This window comes from Xiphophorus maculatus, chromosome 22 (assembly GCF_002775205.1).
Source record: "Xiphophorus maculatus strain JP 163 A chromosome 22, X_maculatus-5.0-male, whole genome shotgun sequence".
Lineage (NCBI taxonomy): Eukaryota > Metazoa > Chordata > Actinopteri > Cyprinodontiformes > Poeciliidae > Xiphophorus > Xiphophorus maculatus.
Genome location: NC_036464.1, coordinates 12,651,273 through 12,670,851, shown reverse-complemented (window position 1 = coordinate 12,670,851; position 19,579 = coordinate 12,651,273). Strand labels below are relative to the sequence as shown.

Sequence of the window (19,579 nt, the reverse complement as noted above, 5' to 3'; positions counted from 1 at the left end):
AATGCATGCTAATTGCAACACAGAAATACTGCGGACCTTTTTGCTCCAGTGTAAAGCACTACAGCCAACACTGTCATGCCAATTTCAAAGAATCATTGATTATTGATGTGGTTTTATTTGCAAGAATATTTAGATAAACGTTATAAATCTGTACCCCTCCTACACAGGAATTTTACATTTATTTTAGACTTTGGGGAGGTATTAGCTGACTGTAAAACAAATAACATACGTTCACAAGTTTAAATCTAGTTCAAAAATAAACATGCATGCTCAAACAAGTTCACTCTCCTATTTATATTTGAATATATAGCTATTATGACTTGTAGAGAAATCTCCTACTTTTTGTAGCCATCAACAAGCTTCTTGCATAATTCTGGCAGGATATTTGTTTATTGTCTGAAATGGTACAGTTAATGTGTTTTGGTTGGTTATCTGCCATGGATTCCACACATTTTCAATAAGAGTAAAGTTTACGGCCACTTTGAAATGTACTGCTGCCTTGTTTTGCAGTTCAAAACCAGTCGGCCTTTGGAATACCCAGTGGATTTACTTTTTTATTGTTCCATCTACTTTGTGCACTACACCAGTACCACGAACAGCAACACAGACCGTCATTATGATGCCTAATAATTGGTGTAGTTTTCTATTTTGAAACCCTGAATTTGGCAGCCCAAAAATTCATCTTATTCCTGATGCCAAACATCAAATTTAAACTCTGATTATTTATTCTGAAATAAATCTGAATCCAGAGGAGTTCTTCCATAATGATGAATGAGTACAATTGAGCACTTTGTAAGATGCCTAAAAATGCTTAAATGTCACTTTTTGTCACATATTTCCATCAATAATCCTGCATGTCACTCTGTCAGATGCTTTCTTTGACCACATTGCCTATTTTGGAAATGTCTTTTGAAGTGCTGCTCTTTAAGAGGAAGGGGGTGTTTCAGTGTGTGTCACAGGACATGACAAATAATCTGATTTGCTCAGTGTCTGGATGTATGTAATGTTTTCATTAAGTCTCTTTAGCACCTCCTCCTTGTAAAATCTTTAAATTGGAAGGAGCAGAGGAAGGATCAGCACTGAAACAACACCACAAAAACAAGCGTGTGTTTAGTTTAGCCACAACTCTCTGTCAAGTCAGCAAAAGCAGAAAGAAGTCGAACAGAGGCCTCAAAAAGGTGAGCAGAAAACCACCAGCATGCTTTAAGATTTCCGTGAAATATTGCAAGATTTTCCAGCAAGTAAATCTTTCACTGCGTAAAAATATATATGTTTTTTATCATGTCAATGTTTATCTGGTAGATCAAGGAGAAAAATGTTTGATATGAGCATATTCCTGAACTAATTCGATGTAAAGCGTGCCAGATGTCATAATCTACTAACCTAAATTGATATGAATTCATTGTACTGATAGAAACTGTTTACAGGACAGAACAGATGCCAAAACCATCCTCTGAGAGATGTTTGCACTATTTTTACTAAATAGGTTTGAAACAAATGTGTGTGCTACAGATAACTTTCAATACTTACAAAATTTAACTTTCTTATAATACTTTATTGTCTAGTGCAGAATGAGATAGTGGCTCAGAGGTCTGAGTCTTTTGAAAGTTTGAAACCAAGAAGTAAGAAAAATCATGTTGAGAATCTGTTTTAGAGTTATTCAAAATACCACTTGTGTCATCAGGTGTTTTATAATAATCTCCATATTAGGAGCATGGAAAGTTTACTTTAGACTAATTCAGCCTGTTACAATATTTCAGTTCTTTTTTTTTTCCTCTTCACAGACAAAAATATCCCCAATAAGCAGAAGTAAAACCAGAATTTATGATGAACCTGTTAGTCATCTTGTCTATCCTTGCAGCGCTCAATGTCAACATGGTGAGCAGCAAGTGAAAAAAAAAACTTTAACTTTATAGGAAAACACAAACATTTTTTAAATCTCTTGTTCCACATCTCTCCTTTTAGGTGTTATCTCGACGCTGTTTTACAAAAAGAGAGGGTAAGTTACAAATGATTATTTTTTCCCGTCTCTGTCTGAATACCATTTCACTCTTTGCTCCTTATTTTCAACCCTGTTTGCAAAGGCTAGGATATCCAGATTTTTGTTTTTGTGGAGTGGTGGAATGGCTAAGGAAAATTATCTTATTGACAATAAAATATTAGACATTTATGTATGCATATTTCCTGAATTAAGCCCCAATGAATGGCAGGAGGGGGGAGTATAGCAGCAGGGAATGGGATTCAGCATAATGCTCCTTGTAATTTCACTACATGTATTAAATTCTTTCTTTTGTGTTTTACCTTTAGCATCAGCAGAGTGTCGGTTTGGGAAAGGGACACGCTACAGGGGAACAGTCTCTGTATCATCAAATGGTCACAGGTGTCTCAAATGGAGCAAGACTCAACACTCTTGGAGTGATTCAAATGGAGTTGGCAACCATAATTACTGCAGGTACTCCATGTTTATATGTAATGCTTCCACACATTTGAAAGAAACGACAGACTTTTAATATATTTGCCCTTCATTTCTAGGAATCCCAACAACAGCAGGAGGCCATGGTGCTATGTTAAAACAAGAAGTCAGGTCAAGAGGGAGTACTGTGATATTCCCAAATGTAAGATTTGTAACTCCTCTAAGACACATTTCTCTGTATTTGATTTAAATTTCCTAATCGTCCTTGTTTTGTTTTGTTTGCCCTAACACAGGTTCTACGGTAACTGCAAGACCAACAACAACACCTCCCAGAGCTGTAGATACAGGTTTGTTTCTAAAATCCTCTGATATCTCAGTGGCATCAGGTGAATTCATGCATCAGGTATTCACACACTTTCATCCCTCCAGAGAGAACGTGTGGCGAGCGTTCTGAGCGGAGGACGAATAAGATCGTGGGAGGTTCTTTCGTACCCATCGAGACACAACCATGGATCGCTGCTATCTTTCAAAATAGGTTCCTCTGCGGTGGTTCTCTCATCGCGCCCGGCTGGGTTCTCACAGCTGCACACTGCTTCTTTGATGGGTGAGAAAATGCAACCCCTACCACTTCCTATGCTAATTATCACAGGAGAACAACGTTCACATGAGATGTTTCGTGAGTGTTTGAACCACTTTATATGTGTGTCCATTTAGAAGCCAAACCCGTCTCCAGCGTCTGAGGGTATATCTGGGAAAGTCTGACACCAACAACACAGATCCTGATAGGGAGCAACTTTTCTCTGTGGAGAAACTCATCATCCACCAGAAATACAACCCATCCACCTATGATAATGACATCGGTGTGTATGAGCATGTTTTGATTACAATAGTATTCATACCTTTTGAACCTTATTATATATTATAGCTAAAACTTCAGTGTATTTCATTGGGAGTTTATGTGACAGGCCAACACAATATCCTCTTCATTCTGTAGTGGAAGGAAGGCTCTGTGGCTTTCAGTTTTTTTTAGAGACAGTTTGGTGGTATGCATTTGTAGTCAGCCTGCCTGATTTGACACTTTTTATTTTAGTGCATTTACAACTGCATGTGGTTTGGCTCACAGAATGACAGTTTTGCACATTCATCTTTAAAAATGAGCTGAAACTCAGTTAGATGTGTTAGCTTTTCACCTCACCGAGCATTGTACATACGTATATGTGAAAAAGTTTGTGTTTGCACTCATTTGATGAGAACACCACACGTTTGCTGTGTCTCTTGCATGGCTTGTGGGGTTAGCCTAAGAAAGTTATAAAAAAATATATCCTTGCAGTTCATGTGGAGAGCAATATCTCAGGAAATATAAGTTATCTTTATATTCTCAGATTATTCAGCGTGTGTGTTGTAAGATGTTTAAAGATTGAGATATGATTCTTACTGTACCGAGATCAAATTACACGCAAAGAGATTCTTCTAGACACTAATTATGTTATTTCTGCACAGAATTTGATTCGGGTGAATTGTGCCATTTGTTTCTCATTTTTATTTGTAAAAAATATCCTTCTTCTTCCACTTGACAATTATTCACAAGTACAATCCCAATCCCAATAATATACCTGAATGTTTGTAATTTAATAGGTGGCAAAATGTGAAAAATAAATTGAGTAAAAAATCCATAAAAATGTTGCAAGACACTGCAGATGTGAAAGCTCTCTATGTGCAGAACTTAAATGTAAATTTACAATTACAGCTCTACTGAAGATCTCAAACACAAAAGGACAAGGTGCATTGAAGACAGCTTCTGTTCGGACAGTTTGCCTTCCTCCGCTCAACACTTACCTACCTGTTGGATTCACATGCAGCATTGCAGGATTTGGGAAGGAAGCCTACAGTAAGTACAGTAATATGAATATCCTGAGAGTCATTAGAGAATCGTCCATTTCAGTGTCGCTTACACCTCATGCTGTGTCGTCTGCAGGTTCGTTGTCTTACTCCAATCAGCTGAAACAGGCTAATGTGAGGCTGCTCTCCTCCACCAACTGCAAAGTGGAAGAGCACTATAAAGCTTTACTCACTGACAACATGATTTGCGCTGCGAGCCCTGATTGGAGCATCGACGCCTGCAAAGTAAGCATATAATGAAGTGTATAAATATCTGTGGGTACCTAGAGAAATTATATATATAATTCTTTCCATACTGTAACGTTTCTTTCTGATGTTCACCAAAAACATAAATAATGTTATTTTTCTCTATATCTGATTTATCCAAACATAGAAATATTCCTTAAATGACAATTTTTTATTTATTAATGATAAATTATCATTGATTCGCCGACCCTCTTTTCACAGGGAGACTCTGGGGGGCCGCTGGTGTGTGAAGCGTCAGGACGCATGTTTCTCTTTGGGGTGGTGAGCTGGGGCGAAGGATGTGCTAGTGAGAACAAGCCAGGTGTTTACACAAAGGTGACCCACTACAACAACTGGATCGCAGACAATACCGGGCTTTCTGAATACACAAAAGGATTGATGTATCCTCAAAAATGAAACTCCAGCGCATGTTAAGTAGTCTTCTGGTCAATGCATGTTTATAAAAGGAAAATCTGGCATCCATTTTAAGATGGTACGTGTATATAAGCATATGCTGATGCAGCAGGTTTGGCTGCACAACGACGGTGTCAGCCTAAAAGGAACATTGACAGAAAGTTAAAATTTACTTGAGCTTAGTCAAGATCGCTTCTTGGTTGTTTTACTTGGCTGGGAGAGTAGGACAATGTTTGCTGTAAGGTTTTCTGCAGTCAAACTGCATTTTCAAAATTAATTTGTGTTATGACATTTTCACCCATTGACACATTATAACTATGAAGGCCTAATATATAACCCAGTGGTTACAGGGTTATATACCACCACTGACTGAGCTAAAACCAGCTAAAGCTGAATACATTGACAAATAAATAATTATTTATATCGCCCTTATTTCAAAGGCAGCTTACAAGCTTTGATGTGTATTTTAAATTATCTTTGCATAATTGTTTATTTTTTTATAGTTTTAAAGAATTTGTTTTTGTAAATATACAGTGATGCATTTTTATATATGTAAGAACTTATGCATAAAAATAATATGTATTTTTTTTTCAACATTTTACTTATTTAACTTTAAAAAAAACATTGGCTGATTCTGAAGGCTGGTCCTGCTTGTTTCTTATTTTTTTGAGTCATATAAAATATCAAATAAACATTTTGAACCATATTGTGTCATTTTATTTCAGGTTTCTAAATCTTTCTTTCTTTTTATATATTTTCTTTATTAATAATAATAATAATAATAATAATAATAATAATAATAATAATAATAATAATAATAATAATAATAATAATAATAATAATATATTATATGTATTATTATAACTACAATAATAATAGTTATTATCATAATAACTATTCATTAATATTATTAGTTTATATTATAACTATAATAATAAGAATGCTAATATTATTATTGTTATTATACTGTTATAATATTAGTTATTATTATTAATAACAACTATTGTAGTAATAATAATAATAATAATAGTTATTATTATTATTATTATAACTATTATAATATTATCATATAATATTATAATTCTATTATAATATTCTATTATTATAATATAATAATATTACTATTATTACTATAATAACTATTATAATATTAGTATTGATAATAATAACAAAAAATAATAATAGTTATTATTATTATTATTATTATTATTATTATTAACCTTTTAAAACTCTGTGAAAACAGTACATTAAAGAGGTTTAATGTACACATTTCTTTTTGTACTTAATATCTACTTTATTATCTGAAAGATTTTGCTCAGAATGCACAATACATTGCTCTATCAGAATATTTGTACGTTAATGTAAATGGTTGTAATATAGGGTTTTAATATGAACATCGAACCGTTTGAAAACACAAATCCGAAACAGAGCGAGAGGATCTGTTTCAGTTATTTAGATGTCTGACTGGTTGCCTTTCGCCTTGCACAAACACCAGAGGGCGCTGTTGTGCTAAGATGAAATGCTGACACTTAATAGTAGATGGCCACAATATTGAAACTGAATGAGTTCAAAGTGCAAAAGCTTCACACTGCAAATGGCAGAAACAGTATGTTTCAAATAGTTATAAAAACTGTGATTTAAGAAAAATAAAAGTACATTCATTTCTCTGGGACAAGCTGGAGAGTCATAGTAAAGTCTTCAACAATTGTTAGTTAGTTACCTAATTGTTAATTAATTGCCTATTAATTAACACAAGATTACCTGGTCATTACCTGCTCTTATAGTGAGTCAAAGCCAGACATTTTCCTTCTGTGTTTTCCATGTCACTAAGATCTCAGGGCGAACCACTCCTCTCAGAGATATCTCTGACCCAAAAGGAGAACAAAGCAGATAGGTGCTAAAATGTATTTAGTGTTACGGAGAAGAGAACGAATAAGTGCACATGTTTTAGACAGGCCCTAATAAACATCCATTTAGAAAGATAATCGATAACTTTTGAAGAATTAAAATCAGATAGGAGAACAGTTTTTATTTTCTGCAGTGCTTCAAGATTCCTGGAGAAGCTCAAGAATCAGGACTTCAATTTACATTTTATGTGTTTTCTAACATTTTCTTACGGAATGTGGGAGGGAAAGAATATCTGAACATGTAGTAATCATGCATATTTGTCTTTTATATTTCTTTCTAAATAAATTTATATCCTATTCATAACTGTGGTACTGACTGAACAACTGACACACAATTGCTATCTGCAATACTTTCAGTATGCTGTGAAATTAACGCTTATCTTGCCCATCGCTGATAAACACAGTTTATCAGATGTAGTTTGCTTTCTTGCTGCCACTCTCCATTTTACTTTGCACAGGACGGGCACAGTAGCTTCTACCCGAGAGAAACAGACTGCTTGAGTCTATTTGAGGAATTATAATCACTTGCCTCGTACCACCAAAAGAGTCCAGAATGGACTTTAAACATGAATGAAGTTGCTGTCCTGCAGTCATTAAACCCTTGTGGCTGCTTGTCTTTTCAGATCTCTGTCCACCCTCTGGGAGGCACAGCCACACTAGCTCTGTTGTGATTACATTTACAATCCCTTGTGTAACTAGGAGCTGCATTTAATATATATATATATATATATATATATATATATATATATATATATATGCATTTAATATATATAATATAATATATATGTTAATAATATAATTAATAACACTAATTATATGATTAGTGTGTCCCAAATTTTCTTCGGCTAAAAACACATTTTTGTTGATGTCTTTTTTGTAATGAGTAAAATCAGATTCCTTTTTAGTGTTAATGTGCAAATAAATAACTGGATTTTGTACAAATTTAAAAAAAGAGACATTAATATGTAAATGCTTCATGTTAACATTTACGGTGGTCTGCTAATTTTTTTACAACTGTATATAATACATAATCAATCTTATTTTATCTATTCTAATTTGACTATACCGAATCAATTAGTCAATCAATCAAGTAACAAAGGATTCTTTACCGAGATTATAAAGATGTAAATGTCAGGATCTGTTCCTTTTCTGTGTTTATTTTGAGTTTCTCTGTCTCTGTGTTGTCCTGTCTCCCCTTGATTGTTCCCAGGTGTTTCTTGTCTCCTTGATTACCCTCTGTGTATTTAACCCCACCTGTGTTCTGTGTTCCTCCTCCTAGTGTTTGTCCAGTATCTGTTGTCACTATCTGTGAGCGTCTGCATCCGCTCCTTTGTGCTGCCTGGACTTTGTATGTTTTTGGATTTCTGGACTTTTTTCATTATTAAACCATCTTATTCATCTTACCCTGGGTCTGCTGCCTCTGCCTCACCACCCAAATCATGACAGTAAAGCTAAATGACAGGCTCCAAATTTAAAACAGTGATAAATTAATCAGTTGTAGGGGACGGGGAACTGTGCAAGCACATCTAGATTAATAGAGAAAACTTTAATATATATATTTTTTGATTTCCAAAGTTGAAATAAAAAAGCTATAAGCTTGGATTAGATGAGAGACAGGAAAGAGACTTCCTTATCTTATTTTCAAAAACATCCAGGCTTTCAACAAGGCTGTTTCACTGCTGAGAGCCATAAAAGGGGAAAAATGCTTCCCTGCGTGTTCTAGTTCTCACTCTAAGTACAGGCAGAAGACCTATACTGAAGGGCCTGATGGTTTCTGGGAAGGGGTGTGGGAGTTAAAACTAAGAGTTAAAATAACAACAAAAACACCTAAAAATCTATCCTAAAATTTGCAGGTAGCCAATGTAGAGTCTTAAAAAAGTAGAGACTTTGTTTTTAGTGAATATTTTGATATTTAAGAAATTAGAACACTATTGTCAAGTTTGTTTTCTTCAGTAACTCAATTAACTGAATAAAAGCCATAACATAGATCAATTACACACAGACTGATGCCTTCAAGCCCTAATTTCTGTTAGCTATGATGATTTTCTACTTATAGCTAATGAAAACACAATATTTGAGATGAGAATATTACATCAGACCAATAAAGACATTATTAAAACAGAAAGGTGGGTTTTACATCTGTTTATAACGAGTGTATGTTTAGAAAAAAAAGGAAAACATAAGTAAGGTTATCCCAGCGACATTCATTGTGCACCATTGTGCAGACAAAGCAGATCAGCTCAGTAGAGCAGGTCTAACGTCACATTTTGTCACACTGCCTATGACTCACACCTCTCCGTCTGAGACCCCATACTTGCGACTCTGTAAAAGGAACACTTCACGGGAAAGCTACATCACTTCTGCAGCAATGAAAACAAATCATTAGTGGGCTTCCAAGCATCCCAGCACATTTTGCTGTAAGCAATCACATTCCAGCTGGTTGCTGCTGAAAGCATCCTTGAAAACCTTCATAAGAGACCCAAAGCAATGCTTTCTATCAAACTGTGTTTAGACAAGCGCACATATACAGATTGCTAACAGTAGGACTTCTGGAACCAGTCACAGCCTGCCTTACTCCTCCTCATCAGTTACTCGCTAGTTTATATTACCGTACTGCTTCTTTTACTCGGGTTAAATCCATGTATGGGTTTGAGATGCAGTGAGCGCAACACTTTACTCCTGTTTAAGGGCAATTCCTCCGGAGAGGAGATGAGATGGCAGATAGAAGACTGCAGGAGTACCAAAATGTCCAGTCTGTCCTGTTTGGATAGCAGCTTCTCACCAGGACACACTGCATACATAAACACAGCAAGGGTCACTTGGCCCCAGGCCCTTTGGTCAGTATGGGGTGTCGAGGGTATAAATACAGCTCGTTTTGCTGTTGGGGTCTCCAGTTTCCCCAACACAGGATCAGATTTCAGAAACAGAGAGAACCCCACCAACAACCATACACACCCACACTCAGAAAGACCAAGCCAGTGTGCCAAAAGTAAGATATGAGGCATTATAACATGGGGTTTCACAGTTTCATGTTGGACTTGTCAGGTGGTTGTTGAAATACTTGAGTATCCAGCTTTATCTTTGTTTTTAATGCAATAGGTTAGTGAAATGCTGGGGCCATGTGGTGATCTTTGAGACTCCTTTCAGCTCCAGGCTGCAGCAAGCTGAATCCTTGGTCTTTATTTAGACCTGGACATTGAGGCCTGGAGACATGAACTCCTGACCTACCTTTTAGTGAACAGGGCTCAAATGTCAGATCGAGATTTAAAGCTTCATGAAAAAGATCGAAACTTCCCCGTTTAGGTTCACACATTATGAGCAGAGGTGCTGATTTGGCTCTCCACCATGAGAGGCTGACCTTTTGGGAGGGGAGGGAGGGAGGGGACTGCACGGAGCGAAACCTCATGGCTTGGAGATGTTTCACCTGCAACCAGATCTTCGCCTATATCTTAGAATTACAATCTCTTCCCATCAAGACACATTAACTTACTCCAACACTTTCCTTTTAGGGTGCACTGGCACGCATGACGTAATTTAGGAAGAGCTCTCGTTTGCGGAGTGTGTGCGTACAGCAGGGAGAGCGTCAGTGCGCACCAAGCAGCTTGGCAGCTGTATTCCTTGGCTCTGATTGGGCGGAGGGCGGTGATTCCTTCTGTCACGATTTGGGTCGCTCCCGCCGGAGGACACCGTCCGCTCGAGTCCAGCTTTCACCGAGGTACTCAGGAGAGGAGGCAGGATTCCTCTGAAAGGGCTGGACTGTCAACTCGGTGTCTGTGTCCGAGGAGGAGAGGAGCAGCAGAAAGAGAGAGGGAATAAAAGATCATCAGCGCTGGAGCTACCAGCTGCCTTTTACATTTTTCCTCCGTCGGGGCTGTGTTGAAAGTCGTTCACGATGCCGGTGTTTCACACCAAGACCATTGAGAGCATCCTGGAGCCGGTGGCCCAGCAGATCTCCCACCTGGTCATCATGCATGAGGAGGGGGAGGTGGATGGGAAAGCCATCCCGGACCTGTCGGTGCCGGTGGCCGCGGTGCAGGCGGCTGTGAGCAACCTTGTGCGGGTGAGTCCCGAGTTTGAAAAAAAAAAGCCATGGCGAAAATCCTGCCCGAGCGTCACATTTTTCTGTCCCAAACTTCCAGCGGTTCTGGGAACCGACTAGATCGATGAGGGGCGCCGACAGCCGCCGGCTTTATGGTTTATTCTTTCAGTTCCACGAATCATGAGGAGAGGAGACCATAAAACTGTCCTGGAGCTGCAGCTGAATATTTTCTGTGGCTTCCAGAAATATGGCTTGGAAATCCCAACTTGCTCCTCACTCGCCATTAAAAAGACATAAAGCTGTCGTGCACCAGCTGAGGTTCATGCTTGCATGTGTGTGTTTGTTTGTGTGGCAGGCTCCTGCTTTAGTTTTTGTGTTTCCGTCAGGGCGCAACATGAAATGTCAAACTTTGCACAGACTGGAAGAGAAACCTGCCAACTTTTCAGTGGAGCTTGGAGATGGAGGGGGTGCGGTCAGTATTAAAAATAAAAAAAAAAATTAAAAAAACTGTGGGATGTGCTGATGCCCAGTGGCGGTTCGGTCATGAATGGTCCCCTGAGACAGCCCCGCCTTCTGCTCCCTGTCCTCTGTTCAGTATTGAACTGTAAAGTTCAGGATTGTCCAGTCCGTTTTCACTGTTATTTACGTAATTTAGATGATTAATACTGATTGAAAAAAAATAATAATAAGTATGAATTGTCATTATACCAGTAAGTAGCCAACATAACCCAGAGATTAGGACTTGAGTCTGCATCCTAGACTCTGGTCACACTTTAGTCACAAAAACAAAGACCTAAGGCTTGACTTAGACTCACTCTCTGAAAACCTGAGGTCTGGAACTTGTCATGCTCAATCTTTATCTTCATATAATTGAGTGAAAGTGAGCCAGTAAGTGGAAATATTTTTAGTAATTAATTAGTAATTAGTTGTCCCCTCAGAGTTTCTACCTGACTTGCTGTGGTTGCAACATTGTGCAGTGTTGTGTTTCCCGTCTTGCTGTTTTGACAGCTTCTGCCAGTTAAAAAAAAAAAAAGGTTAAAGAAGTCTTTCAAGTTTGTCTGTGTTTTACGTCTGAGCAGAATTTACAGTGAGTAATCCAGCGACCAGAGCCTTGACACAGATGTGTGTTCTGGTGCTCAGTTGTGTAAAATGTTCTTATGTTAACGTAGGCTATATAGACTTGAGCCTTGACTTGGACATTTCATGGTGCTCCAGTAGAGAGAGATTTGGCAACCCTGATGGCAGCTAAGCCATAGGAGATTTGTGGGGTGGAAGAAATGAGGATCAATTGTATTCAGAGGATGCTCCTCTGCATGGGAGACCAGTGACAGGAGAAATGTCACTTGGAGACATGTTTTGCTTTTTTAGCTTCAACAAACTGAGTCAAACTACCAGAAGCTTTGAGGTTTCATGAAGCGTTCATGAAAAAAAAAATCAGTATGGTCTACATCATTTATGCTAATCTAGGTCGTTATCGATGCGATCTTCACTCACTCGCTCGTTCACTCAGGAGAAATGAACAGCAGACAGAAGTACGCATTGCTATCCCTTACATTATAAAAACAGAAAAAGTGCGGTCAATAGAAATCATCCTAAAGGATGATTTTGGATGCTTTGATGTGATATTTGATTATTTAGACCCTGATTTTCTGTATTTCTTGTTTGTCATTTGCAATTTAAAGAATTTGCTCCTCAAGTTTACTCTGAAAAAGAAAATTGTTGCATCAACTCCATTTAGGATAGGAGTTGAAATATTAATTTGATGAATGGGTAATTTGCAGTCTGCATTAGAGATAAGAAAGTTAATCTACTCTGATGCAATGCTATTCATCTTGATAGGGCCCTCAATGTCCACTGGCCATCACACACTCTCCTTCTCTCTCTGTTCTTGTGGGTCTATTTCATTCAGACAGCAAGCAGAAGGAGGCTAAAAGCCGCCTCAGGCTTGTCACTGGGTATCACATCATGGATATGAGAGTCCGGGAGGAGAGATCAGGGAGTTTCACGGGAAGCTATTGAACACAGAACAAGCTCTCAGGATGGAGATTTACAATAAAAGGCAAAATGATGAGGAAGATATCATGATAGAGGCGAAGAAGGATGCACTTAGAAGTCTCAGCATTGAGAATCGCTGGTGTATTTTTAGAAAAAAGGAAGAGAAAAGCTTTCAGACTACTTACTGTAGGCAGAGGAGAAAAAGATGCATTTGCTGACAGATTTGCAAGTCTAAAGAAGTGGGTGACAAGAGAGCACCAGCGCTGCTTGAGAACGCAGCTTGTGAAATATCCACCACTCTGTTGCTGGGTAGATCAAGTTAACTGGATGTAAAGAACCCCCAAAACCTAAAAGTGAAGCTGTTTGGAGCACACAGGCTTTATTTTAAAAGGATGACTCATATCTAGCCTTGTGCAGACCAAGTTAACACAGTACGCTATATAGCGAGATGCCAACATCACCACAAGGGTCCCAATGCACACTGATACGGTTACAGTTTACCCCATCCAGGGTGGGCTGAAGAAGGGAGGGGTGTTTGCATGCACTTAAAATCTTGGACCACGAAGATTCTTAAAATCGCTCAAGGCAGTGTCACTCTTGATCCCCCCTGAGGTTGAGCGTGGGCTGATGCAGATTCAGCTAAAGATGTGGGACATACTGCTGCTTCTGGTGCATCTGGTTGGAAGTGCAAGCGTTCATAGCGTTCTGCTGATTGAAGAGCTGGCTCAGGGATAGAAGTGTCTGATCCTGAAGGAGTCAACATGGACTCCTTCAGGAGTGCATCTTTGGGGGGGGGGAGGGGAGAGGAGGAATAAATAGATTTAGCACTGAGTAAAGAAAGTGCACACTTTACCGAACAGAGAGGGAGAGGAGGTATGTGAGAAGTAGGCCTGTCAACTAAAATACAGTGATGATGTGATGCATAACGAGCTGAAGATAATACAGTGGAAGAAATGCCAACATTTTGCCAAAGAAAATGTTTTAAAAGGAAATGTAATTTAATTCATGTGCCAGCTCTCACCAAGAACAGTAAGGTCCATGTTTCTGCCAAATCTCAACATGTAAAACAAATACTTTTCTTTTTGTTCTTTGAGTCTGTATTTCTTGTTTGTCATTTGTAATTTGTCAAAGTTGGTGACTTCATGATGAGTCAAAGTTGGTGAATTCATGATGAACTATAACCTTACTTTAAAATTGGGATATTTGAAGCACTATGCAATAATGTCAATTTCTTCTTCGTAATGTAAGAGCAAATATCTGTGTCTTTAAACCACCAGCAAACCCTCTTTTTTAAGCAATGGAAGATAAAATGATGGCTGACACATTCACATTTGCTTTTGACTTTGAAAATAAAGTTTGGTAGAAAATTATTAGAAAATGTTAGATTTTTTTAATGAAAGGTGGCATTAAAGTAAGTCAAGCCCAAAACATATTATTAGGCTAATTCTAGATCTTCAGTATCCCCAAATCCACCAATGTCATGGTGACTGAAGCAGATGATTTAAAGACAAAATCAATGTTGCAGTAAGATGTTGGTCCATCACATATCAGTTTTATAACTTCAGAACAAGCTGACATTAAGTTTACTTTCTAGAATTAGATTCCACTTTTCCAAGTATACTATCACTATTTTGGAGCATTTAGAACATTATCTAGCAGAATGGGGTGAGATGCCTTGCTCAATGGGGGTATTGTAGTATGGTTGGAAGCTGGAATTAAACCCACAACTTTTGAGTTGTAGGACAAACACCTTCTTATATTGAACAGGAGTTGTCCTAGACCCAGTTAGGATACTCTGTTCTTGTCAATGGTCAACTATGTTCAGACATTCAGGTTTAAAGTTGTCAATGACTTTAAGAGGAAGAGAATGCGCCACTCGGTCACTCAGAGAGTGGCCGAGGTGTGCAGAGGTGGTTTGAGGTTTGACAGGAGTAATTCTTCATTTACTTCAAACATCTAAAACGTTGTGCAGGGATGAGTTTTGTTACAGTCACTCAGCAGAAGCATTTTTGTGTAATTCAAGATCTGAAGAAACTGTTTTAAGTTGTGAGTCTTAGGTGAGACAAAGCACAGTTTGATAGCTGTGATCAATACCTGTCAGTTTCCTGCTGGAGCAATCACTTCTTTTAAAGATGTACAAACCCCACATACAGCCCGCTCCAATGTCCTCTGCAAACCACTTTACTCTGCATTATTAATGCATTGCACAATCAATAGCAAGTGTTGCTGCTTACAGGAAACAGAGTTTGTCTGGACGACCCTTCCGGGTCGCCACACTTGTAGAACTGCATTCCTTAGGAGTATTTTTTGAACAAAGAAAGTTTTCAAGACAGATCAGTTTCATCAGGTCATTTTGACATTTTCAGTTTCACCTTTTTGCAACTATATAGTAGGGGTTTAATAATGAAGTGCACCATTACTTCATTCATTTTTATGTGTGTTTTGTTCACACAAAAGTGTAAACTGAATTTAAAGTTCGCCCAAATTAATTTGCATCCTGCAAATTAAGGACTTGTTCAGTTCCTACACATGTTATTTTTGTTTTCAATGCATGGTTTCTGGAAAATAAGTTGTAAGTAATTCAAATGCAGGCAGACATTCTGTGAAACTTCTTATGCTTCTCCTCCCAATGCCTGTTATGCAACTGAATGAATGAATGAATGAACAATTGTCATACAAAATGTTACATGCAGTTTTTGATTTAAAAGGCTCACTCTTCCCTCTAATTAGACAAAAAGGTTTAACTTTGTTTTTATTTAAACAATTTACCCTCTGGGATTTTATGTGATAGTCAAACACAGATTAGAACATGATTAGCAGGCTAAGCAAGAGCAGCTAAGATCCTGTTGGTAACTCTGGAGGAGCTGCAGAGATCCACAGCTCAGGTCAGAATAGCCTGCTGACACAGCAATCCATGTTTCTTTTTATTGCACCATTCATACACAAGACAATCCATAGCACTTTATAGGATGTCAGTAGAAAGACAAAAAGAAAACAATAAAGTTTAAGATCATTGTATAAAAGACACACATGTTAAAATACAGATATTAACAGCAATTTTAAATCTGACTTTGGAGTGAAGTTTAATTTTGGCTCATATGGTGTCTAAATTTGGTTTGTACTTAACAATTATTTTATTTACATATTATTTATATTATTTAAAAATTTTAAAGCTGGCCACATTATATAAGGGGAGCATAAAAAGTATGGAGAAAAAAAAGATGCTCTGGCCAGATGAGAACAAAATTTAGCTTTCTGGCATACATGCAAAATGCTCTGTGGGATGGAAACCTAACACTGCCCGCTAAATTTACCACCCCCAGGGAGAAACATGGTAATGGCAGCATCATTCTATGGGAATATTTTTCTTTGACAGGGAGCTGCTAAGAGTGGATGGGAAGATAGATGGATCTAAATACAGAGCAATTCAGTAAGATAAACTGTTAGATGCTGCAAAGGACATAAGTCTGTAGTGGCAGGACATCTAGAGCTACTATGGAGTAATTTGGTTGGTTCTGCCAAGGTCAACACCTAAATCTAATTGAGAACCTCTGGCTGTCTCTCAGGTATTCTCTTTACCCCATCTGACTGAACTGTTGCAAAGAAGAATTGGTCAACATTTTAGTAAATATGCAAAGCTATAATAGCAGCTGACGGTTGGAGTACAGAGTATTGACTCAAGGTTGAACACAAATGCACACAAGCTATTCAGATCTTAATTTGTAAAAAAAAAAAAATCAAAGCAAGTATCATTTTCCTTCCACTTTACAATTATGCACTTCTGTTTTTGGTCTATCACATAAAATACCAGTAAAACCAATTAGTGGTTGTAATGTGGGAAAATATGAGAAAGGTTAAACAGTATGAATATTGTTCAATTGGCACTGCGAGAACAATAAGCATTATGCAGCTTTATTCTGTTTGCAAAATCAGCTAACACTGAACAGAATGATTTCTTGTTAGATTGTTAAGACTAACCAATAAACCATATCTCTGAGTAAAATTTTTGTGGTCAAAATAAGAAAATGCTGCAGCTCATACAGATACCACAGCCCATTTGCCATTTCCTGAATCTCTGGAGCCAAAAAGTCTATTAACAAAATTTCACTGAACCAGCAGGAAGAAACTGATGTCATCATTTTGCTGTAATTGCATCTCAAATGTGTGAATGCTCAGGCATCTAGGTGTGTGTGTGTGTGTGTGTGTGTGTGTGTGTGTGTGTGTGTGTGTGTGTGTGTGTGTGTGTGTGTGTGTGTGTGTGTGTGTGTGTGTGTGTGTGTGTGTGTGTGTGTGTGTGTGAGAGAGAGAGAGATTTTATTTTATATTTTTGAAGGCTTTCAACCAGGAATCTGTTGGGATTCAGAATCTACGTGGAGACTGACATGCCAGACCACACACATTTATTTGACTATTTGAGGGCTGTAAGTTAATTTAAAATAATTAAAGCTGTGATTATGAAGTTTAGTGGAAAGGGTGTGCTTGTCCGTTGGAATGAGGCTGATCACGCTTCTGTGTGAAGGATGTAGTTTAGTAGCACTGAGCGTCTTCAGAAGAATCATGCAGCAAATTACTCTCTTTGGCTGTAATAATGTTACAAGTTGCAAAAATGAAATAAAACTAAATTCTTCATATGTTTTTCATCTGGTCTAATCCTAAACACAGTTAGCTTTGCTTGCAAAGTAACAGACAGGAGAAATGAACTGGACCCCAAGCTGCTTTTCTCAGCTCATGAGAAATGACATGCATGCATGGTTGGAATAGGCGTGAATTGATACACACTCATTCACCCTTTCAGTCTATTAATAGTGCCCTTTAAAAAACATTTCCTGTCTTGCTGCAGCTAATGATAATAGAATAAATATGTGTGTGTTTCAGGTGGGGAAGGAAACTGTTCAAACCACAGAGGACCAGGTGATGAAGAGAGACATGCCTCCTGCTTTTATTAAGTAAGCCTATTGCTGAACCAGAGCTCATGTTCTGGAAAAATAAATGACTGCCACTGTATCTCTGTCTAACAGGGTCAGAATGCTGGAAATGATGGACTTTATCTCAGCACACAGAGAACTTGTTGAAAAGAGGATTCCAGGCGTTTTAATGTCAGGGAGCCTGGCTCCGTTCCCAGCTACAACAAAAAGCTACTTCTGAGGCCGAGCCCGGGTGCTTGTCCGGCTCCAGCATCCAGACTACTGAGAGGCTGTTAGCTGTTTTCCAGCTCGCATCCAAAGAGCTGACATAAAAGCTCAGGGTTCACCGAGAGCATTTATACAAATGTTAATGCCCCAGCTCTGTGGTTCTCCAACTGTGGTACAAGTACCTTTCATGGTACTTAGGTTGCATTGGTATCGGCAATTTACAGGGTGAATGCAAAAGTAATCAATAGCCAGAAGGATGAGTTGTTCAAGGACACTGAAATTTGCAACAAACAAAAACTACTCCTTCTTCTTTTTCTTTTCTTCCCTTGATTTTCTTCTTCCTAAAACTTTGTTGCGAATTGTTTTGAGTTCATTTCATATGCAGTGGACTCTCACAGCATTAAAGCTGTAATGCTCCACTTATGATATGATAAGTATGATCTGGAGTGGACGACAGTGTGTGTGGCCACTCTTTGCCTCTAAAGTCTGGACATGGGTTTGTGAAGGTCACCAAAATCAAGTAAGCCATGCCTCAGTCTGAAGTCAGAAAACCACTGACCTAAGCTAACTGCTATTAGCAATACAAGCTAGTAATTCTCTTTGTGTTTTAGATTTGTAAATACTGCAGCACCATCTTAACTGACAGAGGTTGAATAGTATATGTATGAAAAAAACATAAACCATCAGCAGTGCAAATAAAAGGCTTATTACCACTGCTACCACTATGCTTCAAATACCTAGCAATGTTAAATTTTGAGGTCAGGGTCAGAGTAGAACTTTCCACTTTGATATTTCAACATGAAAATTTTGACTTCTGAGAAAAAACACAATTAAGCAGCATCCTTGAACCAAACTTACAGAATCAAATGATACGAATGTTTTTGATATTTTCCTTTTCTTTTTTTAGTCCTTTTGTATGAACACTGAAATAGTAAAAGTCCCGCTTTTTTTCTTTTTTTTTCAATTGATGTTGATACATACAAATCTTGGTATGCTTTAACTTTAACACATCAACATACAGCTTGTTTTCCCACCCACTCCTCATTTTTCACTGTTGCCTGTTGATCAATTTTAAAATATTTTCCAGGTTCACAAAAATTATTCACATCTCCAGCAGGTCAAATCTGCTGGTCTTCTCTCACAAATGCACAGGCTACTACACCGTAAACCTCGCTTGTGGGGCGTAGGAGCATGTGGGAATGTGAACCTGCCTAAATATAGACGAGCCATCGGGCATTGATACCCTGACCAATGGGGTCAGAATGAGGGGGGATTTAGCTTTATTTGAATCCTCATAAAATGCATCCCCTCTGGGTCAATCACTGACTGAAGATTAAAATTCATGTTTAGAAGTTGAGCCCACATTTTTTCTTAAAATTTTTACAAACTGAAGATAACAAAGTTGATCATGTTGTCGCTTGAATTGATTTGAAATTGTAAGTCTCTCAAAACAGAGCAGTCACACTCTGAAGTATGTTCTCAATTTAAACAAAGTATTGTAATGGACATTTATATAATCTTGTTTAAGTCTCACTTTTGTCCTCATATTCAACTT

General features: G+C 37.9%; 2 protein-coding genes across 8 annotated transcripts in view; both read left to right on the top strand.

Annotated features, from left to right (window-relative positions):
* Positions 1-1,054: 1,054 nt before the first annotated feature.
* On the top strand, positions 1,055-5,649 carry plau (plasminogen activator, urokinase). Its single transcript, XM_014473641.2, has 11 exons — positions 1,055-1,178; positions 1,785-1,878; positions 1,966-1,999; positions 2,308-2,452; positions 2,533-2,615; positions 2,707-2,760; positions 2,843-3,017; positions 3,128-3,273; positions 4,161-4,301; positions 4,389-4,537; positions 4,760-5,649. The coding sequence occupies exons 2-11, from the start codon at positions 1,825-1,827 to the stop codon at positions 4,952-4,954; spliced, it is 1,176 nt and encodes a 391-aa protein (XP_014329127.1). The 5' UTR covers positions 1,055-1,178; positions 1,785-1,824; the 3' UTR covers positions 4,955-5,649.
* Positions 5,650-10,333: 4,684 nt separating this feature from the next.
* The window catches only part of LOC102222474 (vinculin-like), a 28,317-nt gene continuing 19,071 nt past the window's right edge, over positions 10,334-19,579 (top strand). For 4 of the 7 annotated variants that reach the window (XM_005811890.2, XM_023327479.1, XM_023327481.1 and 1 more), the window contains exons 1-2: positions 10,335-10,918; positions 17,768-17,838. In XM_005811890.2, the coding sequence (XP_005811947.1) occupies positions 10,751-10,918; positions 17,768-17,838 (239 nt within the window). In that variant the 5' untranslated portion in view covers positions 10,335-10,750. Of the gene's footprint in view, positions 10,919-17,767; positions 17,839-19,579 lie in introns of all 7 variants that reach the window. The other 3 variants (XM_023327477.1, XM_023327480.1, XM_023327476.1) reach the window with 1 other exon arrangement.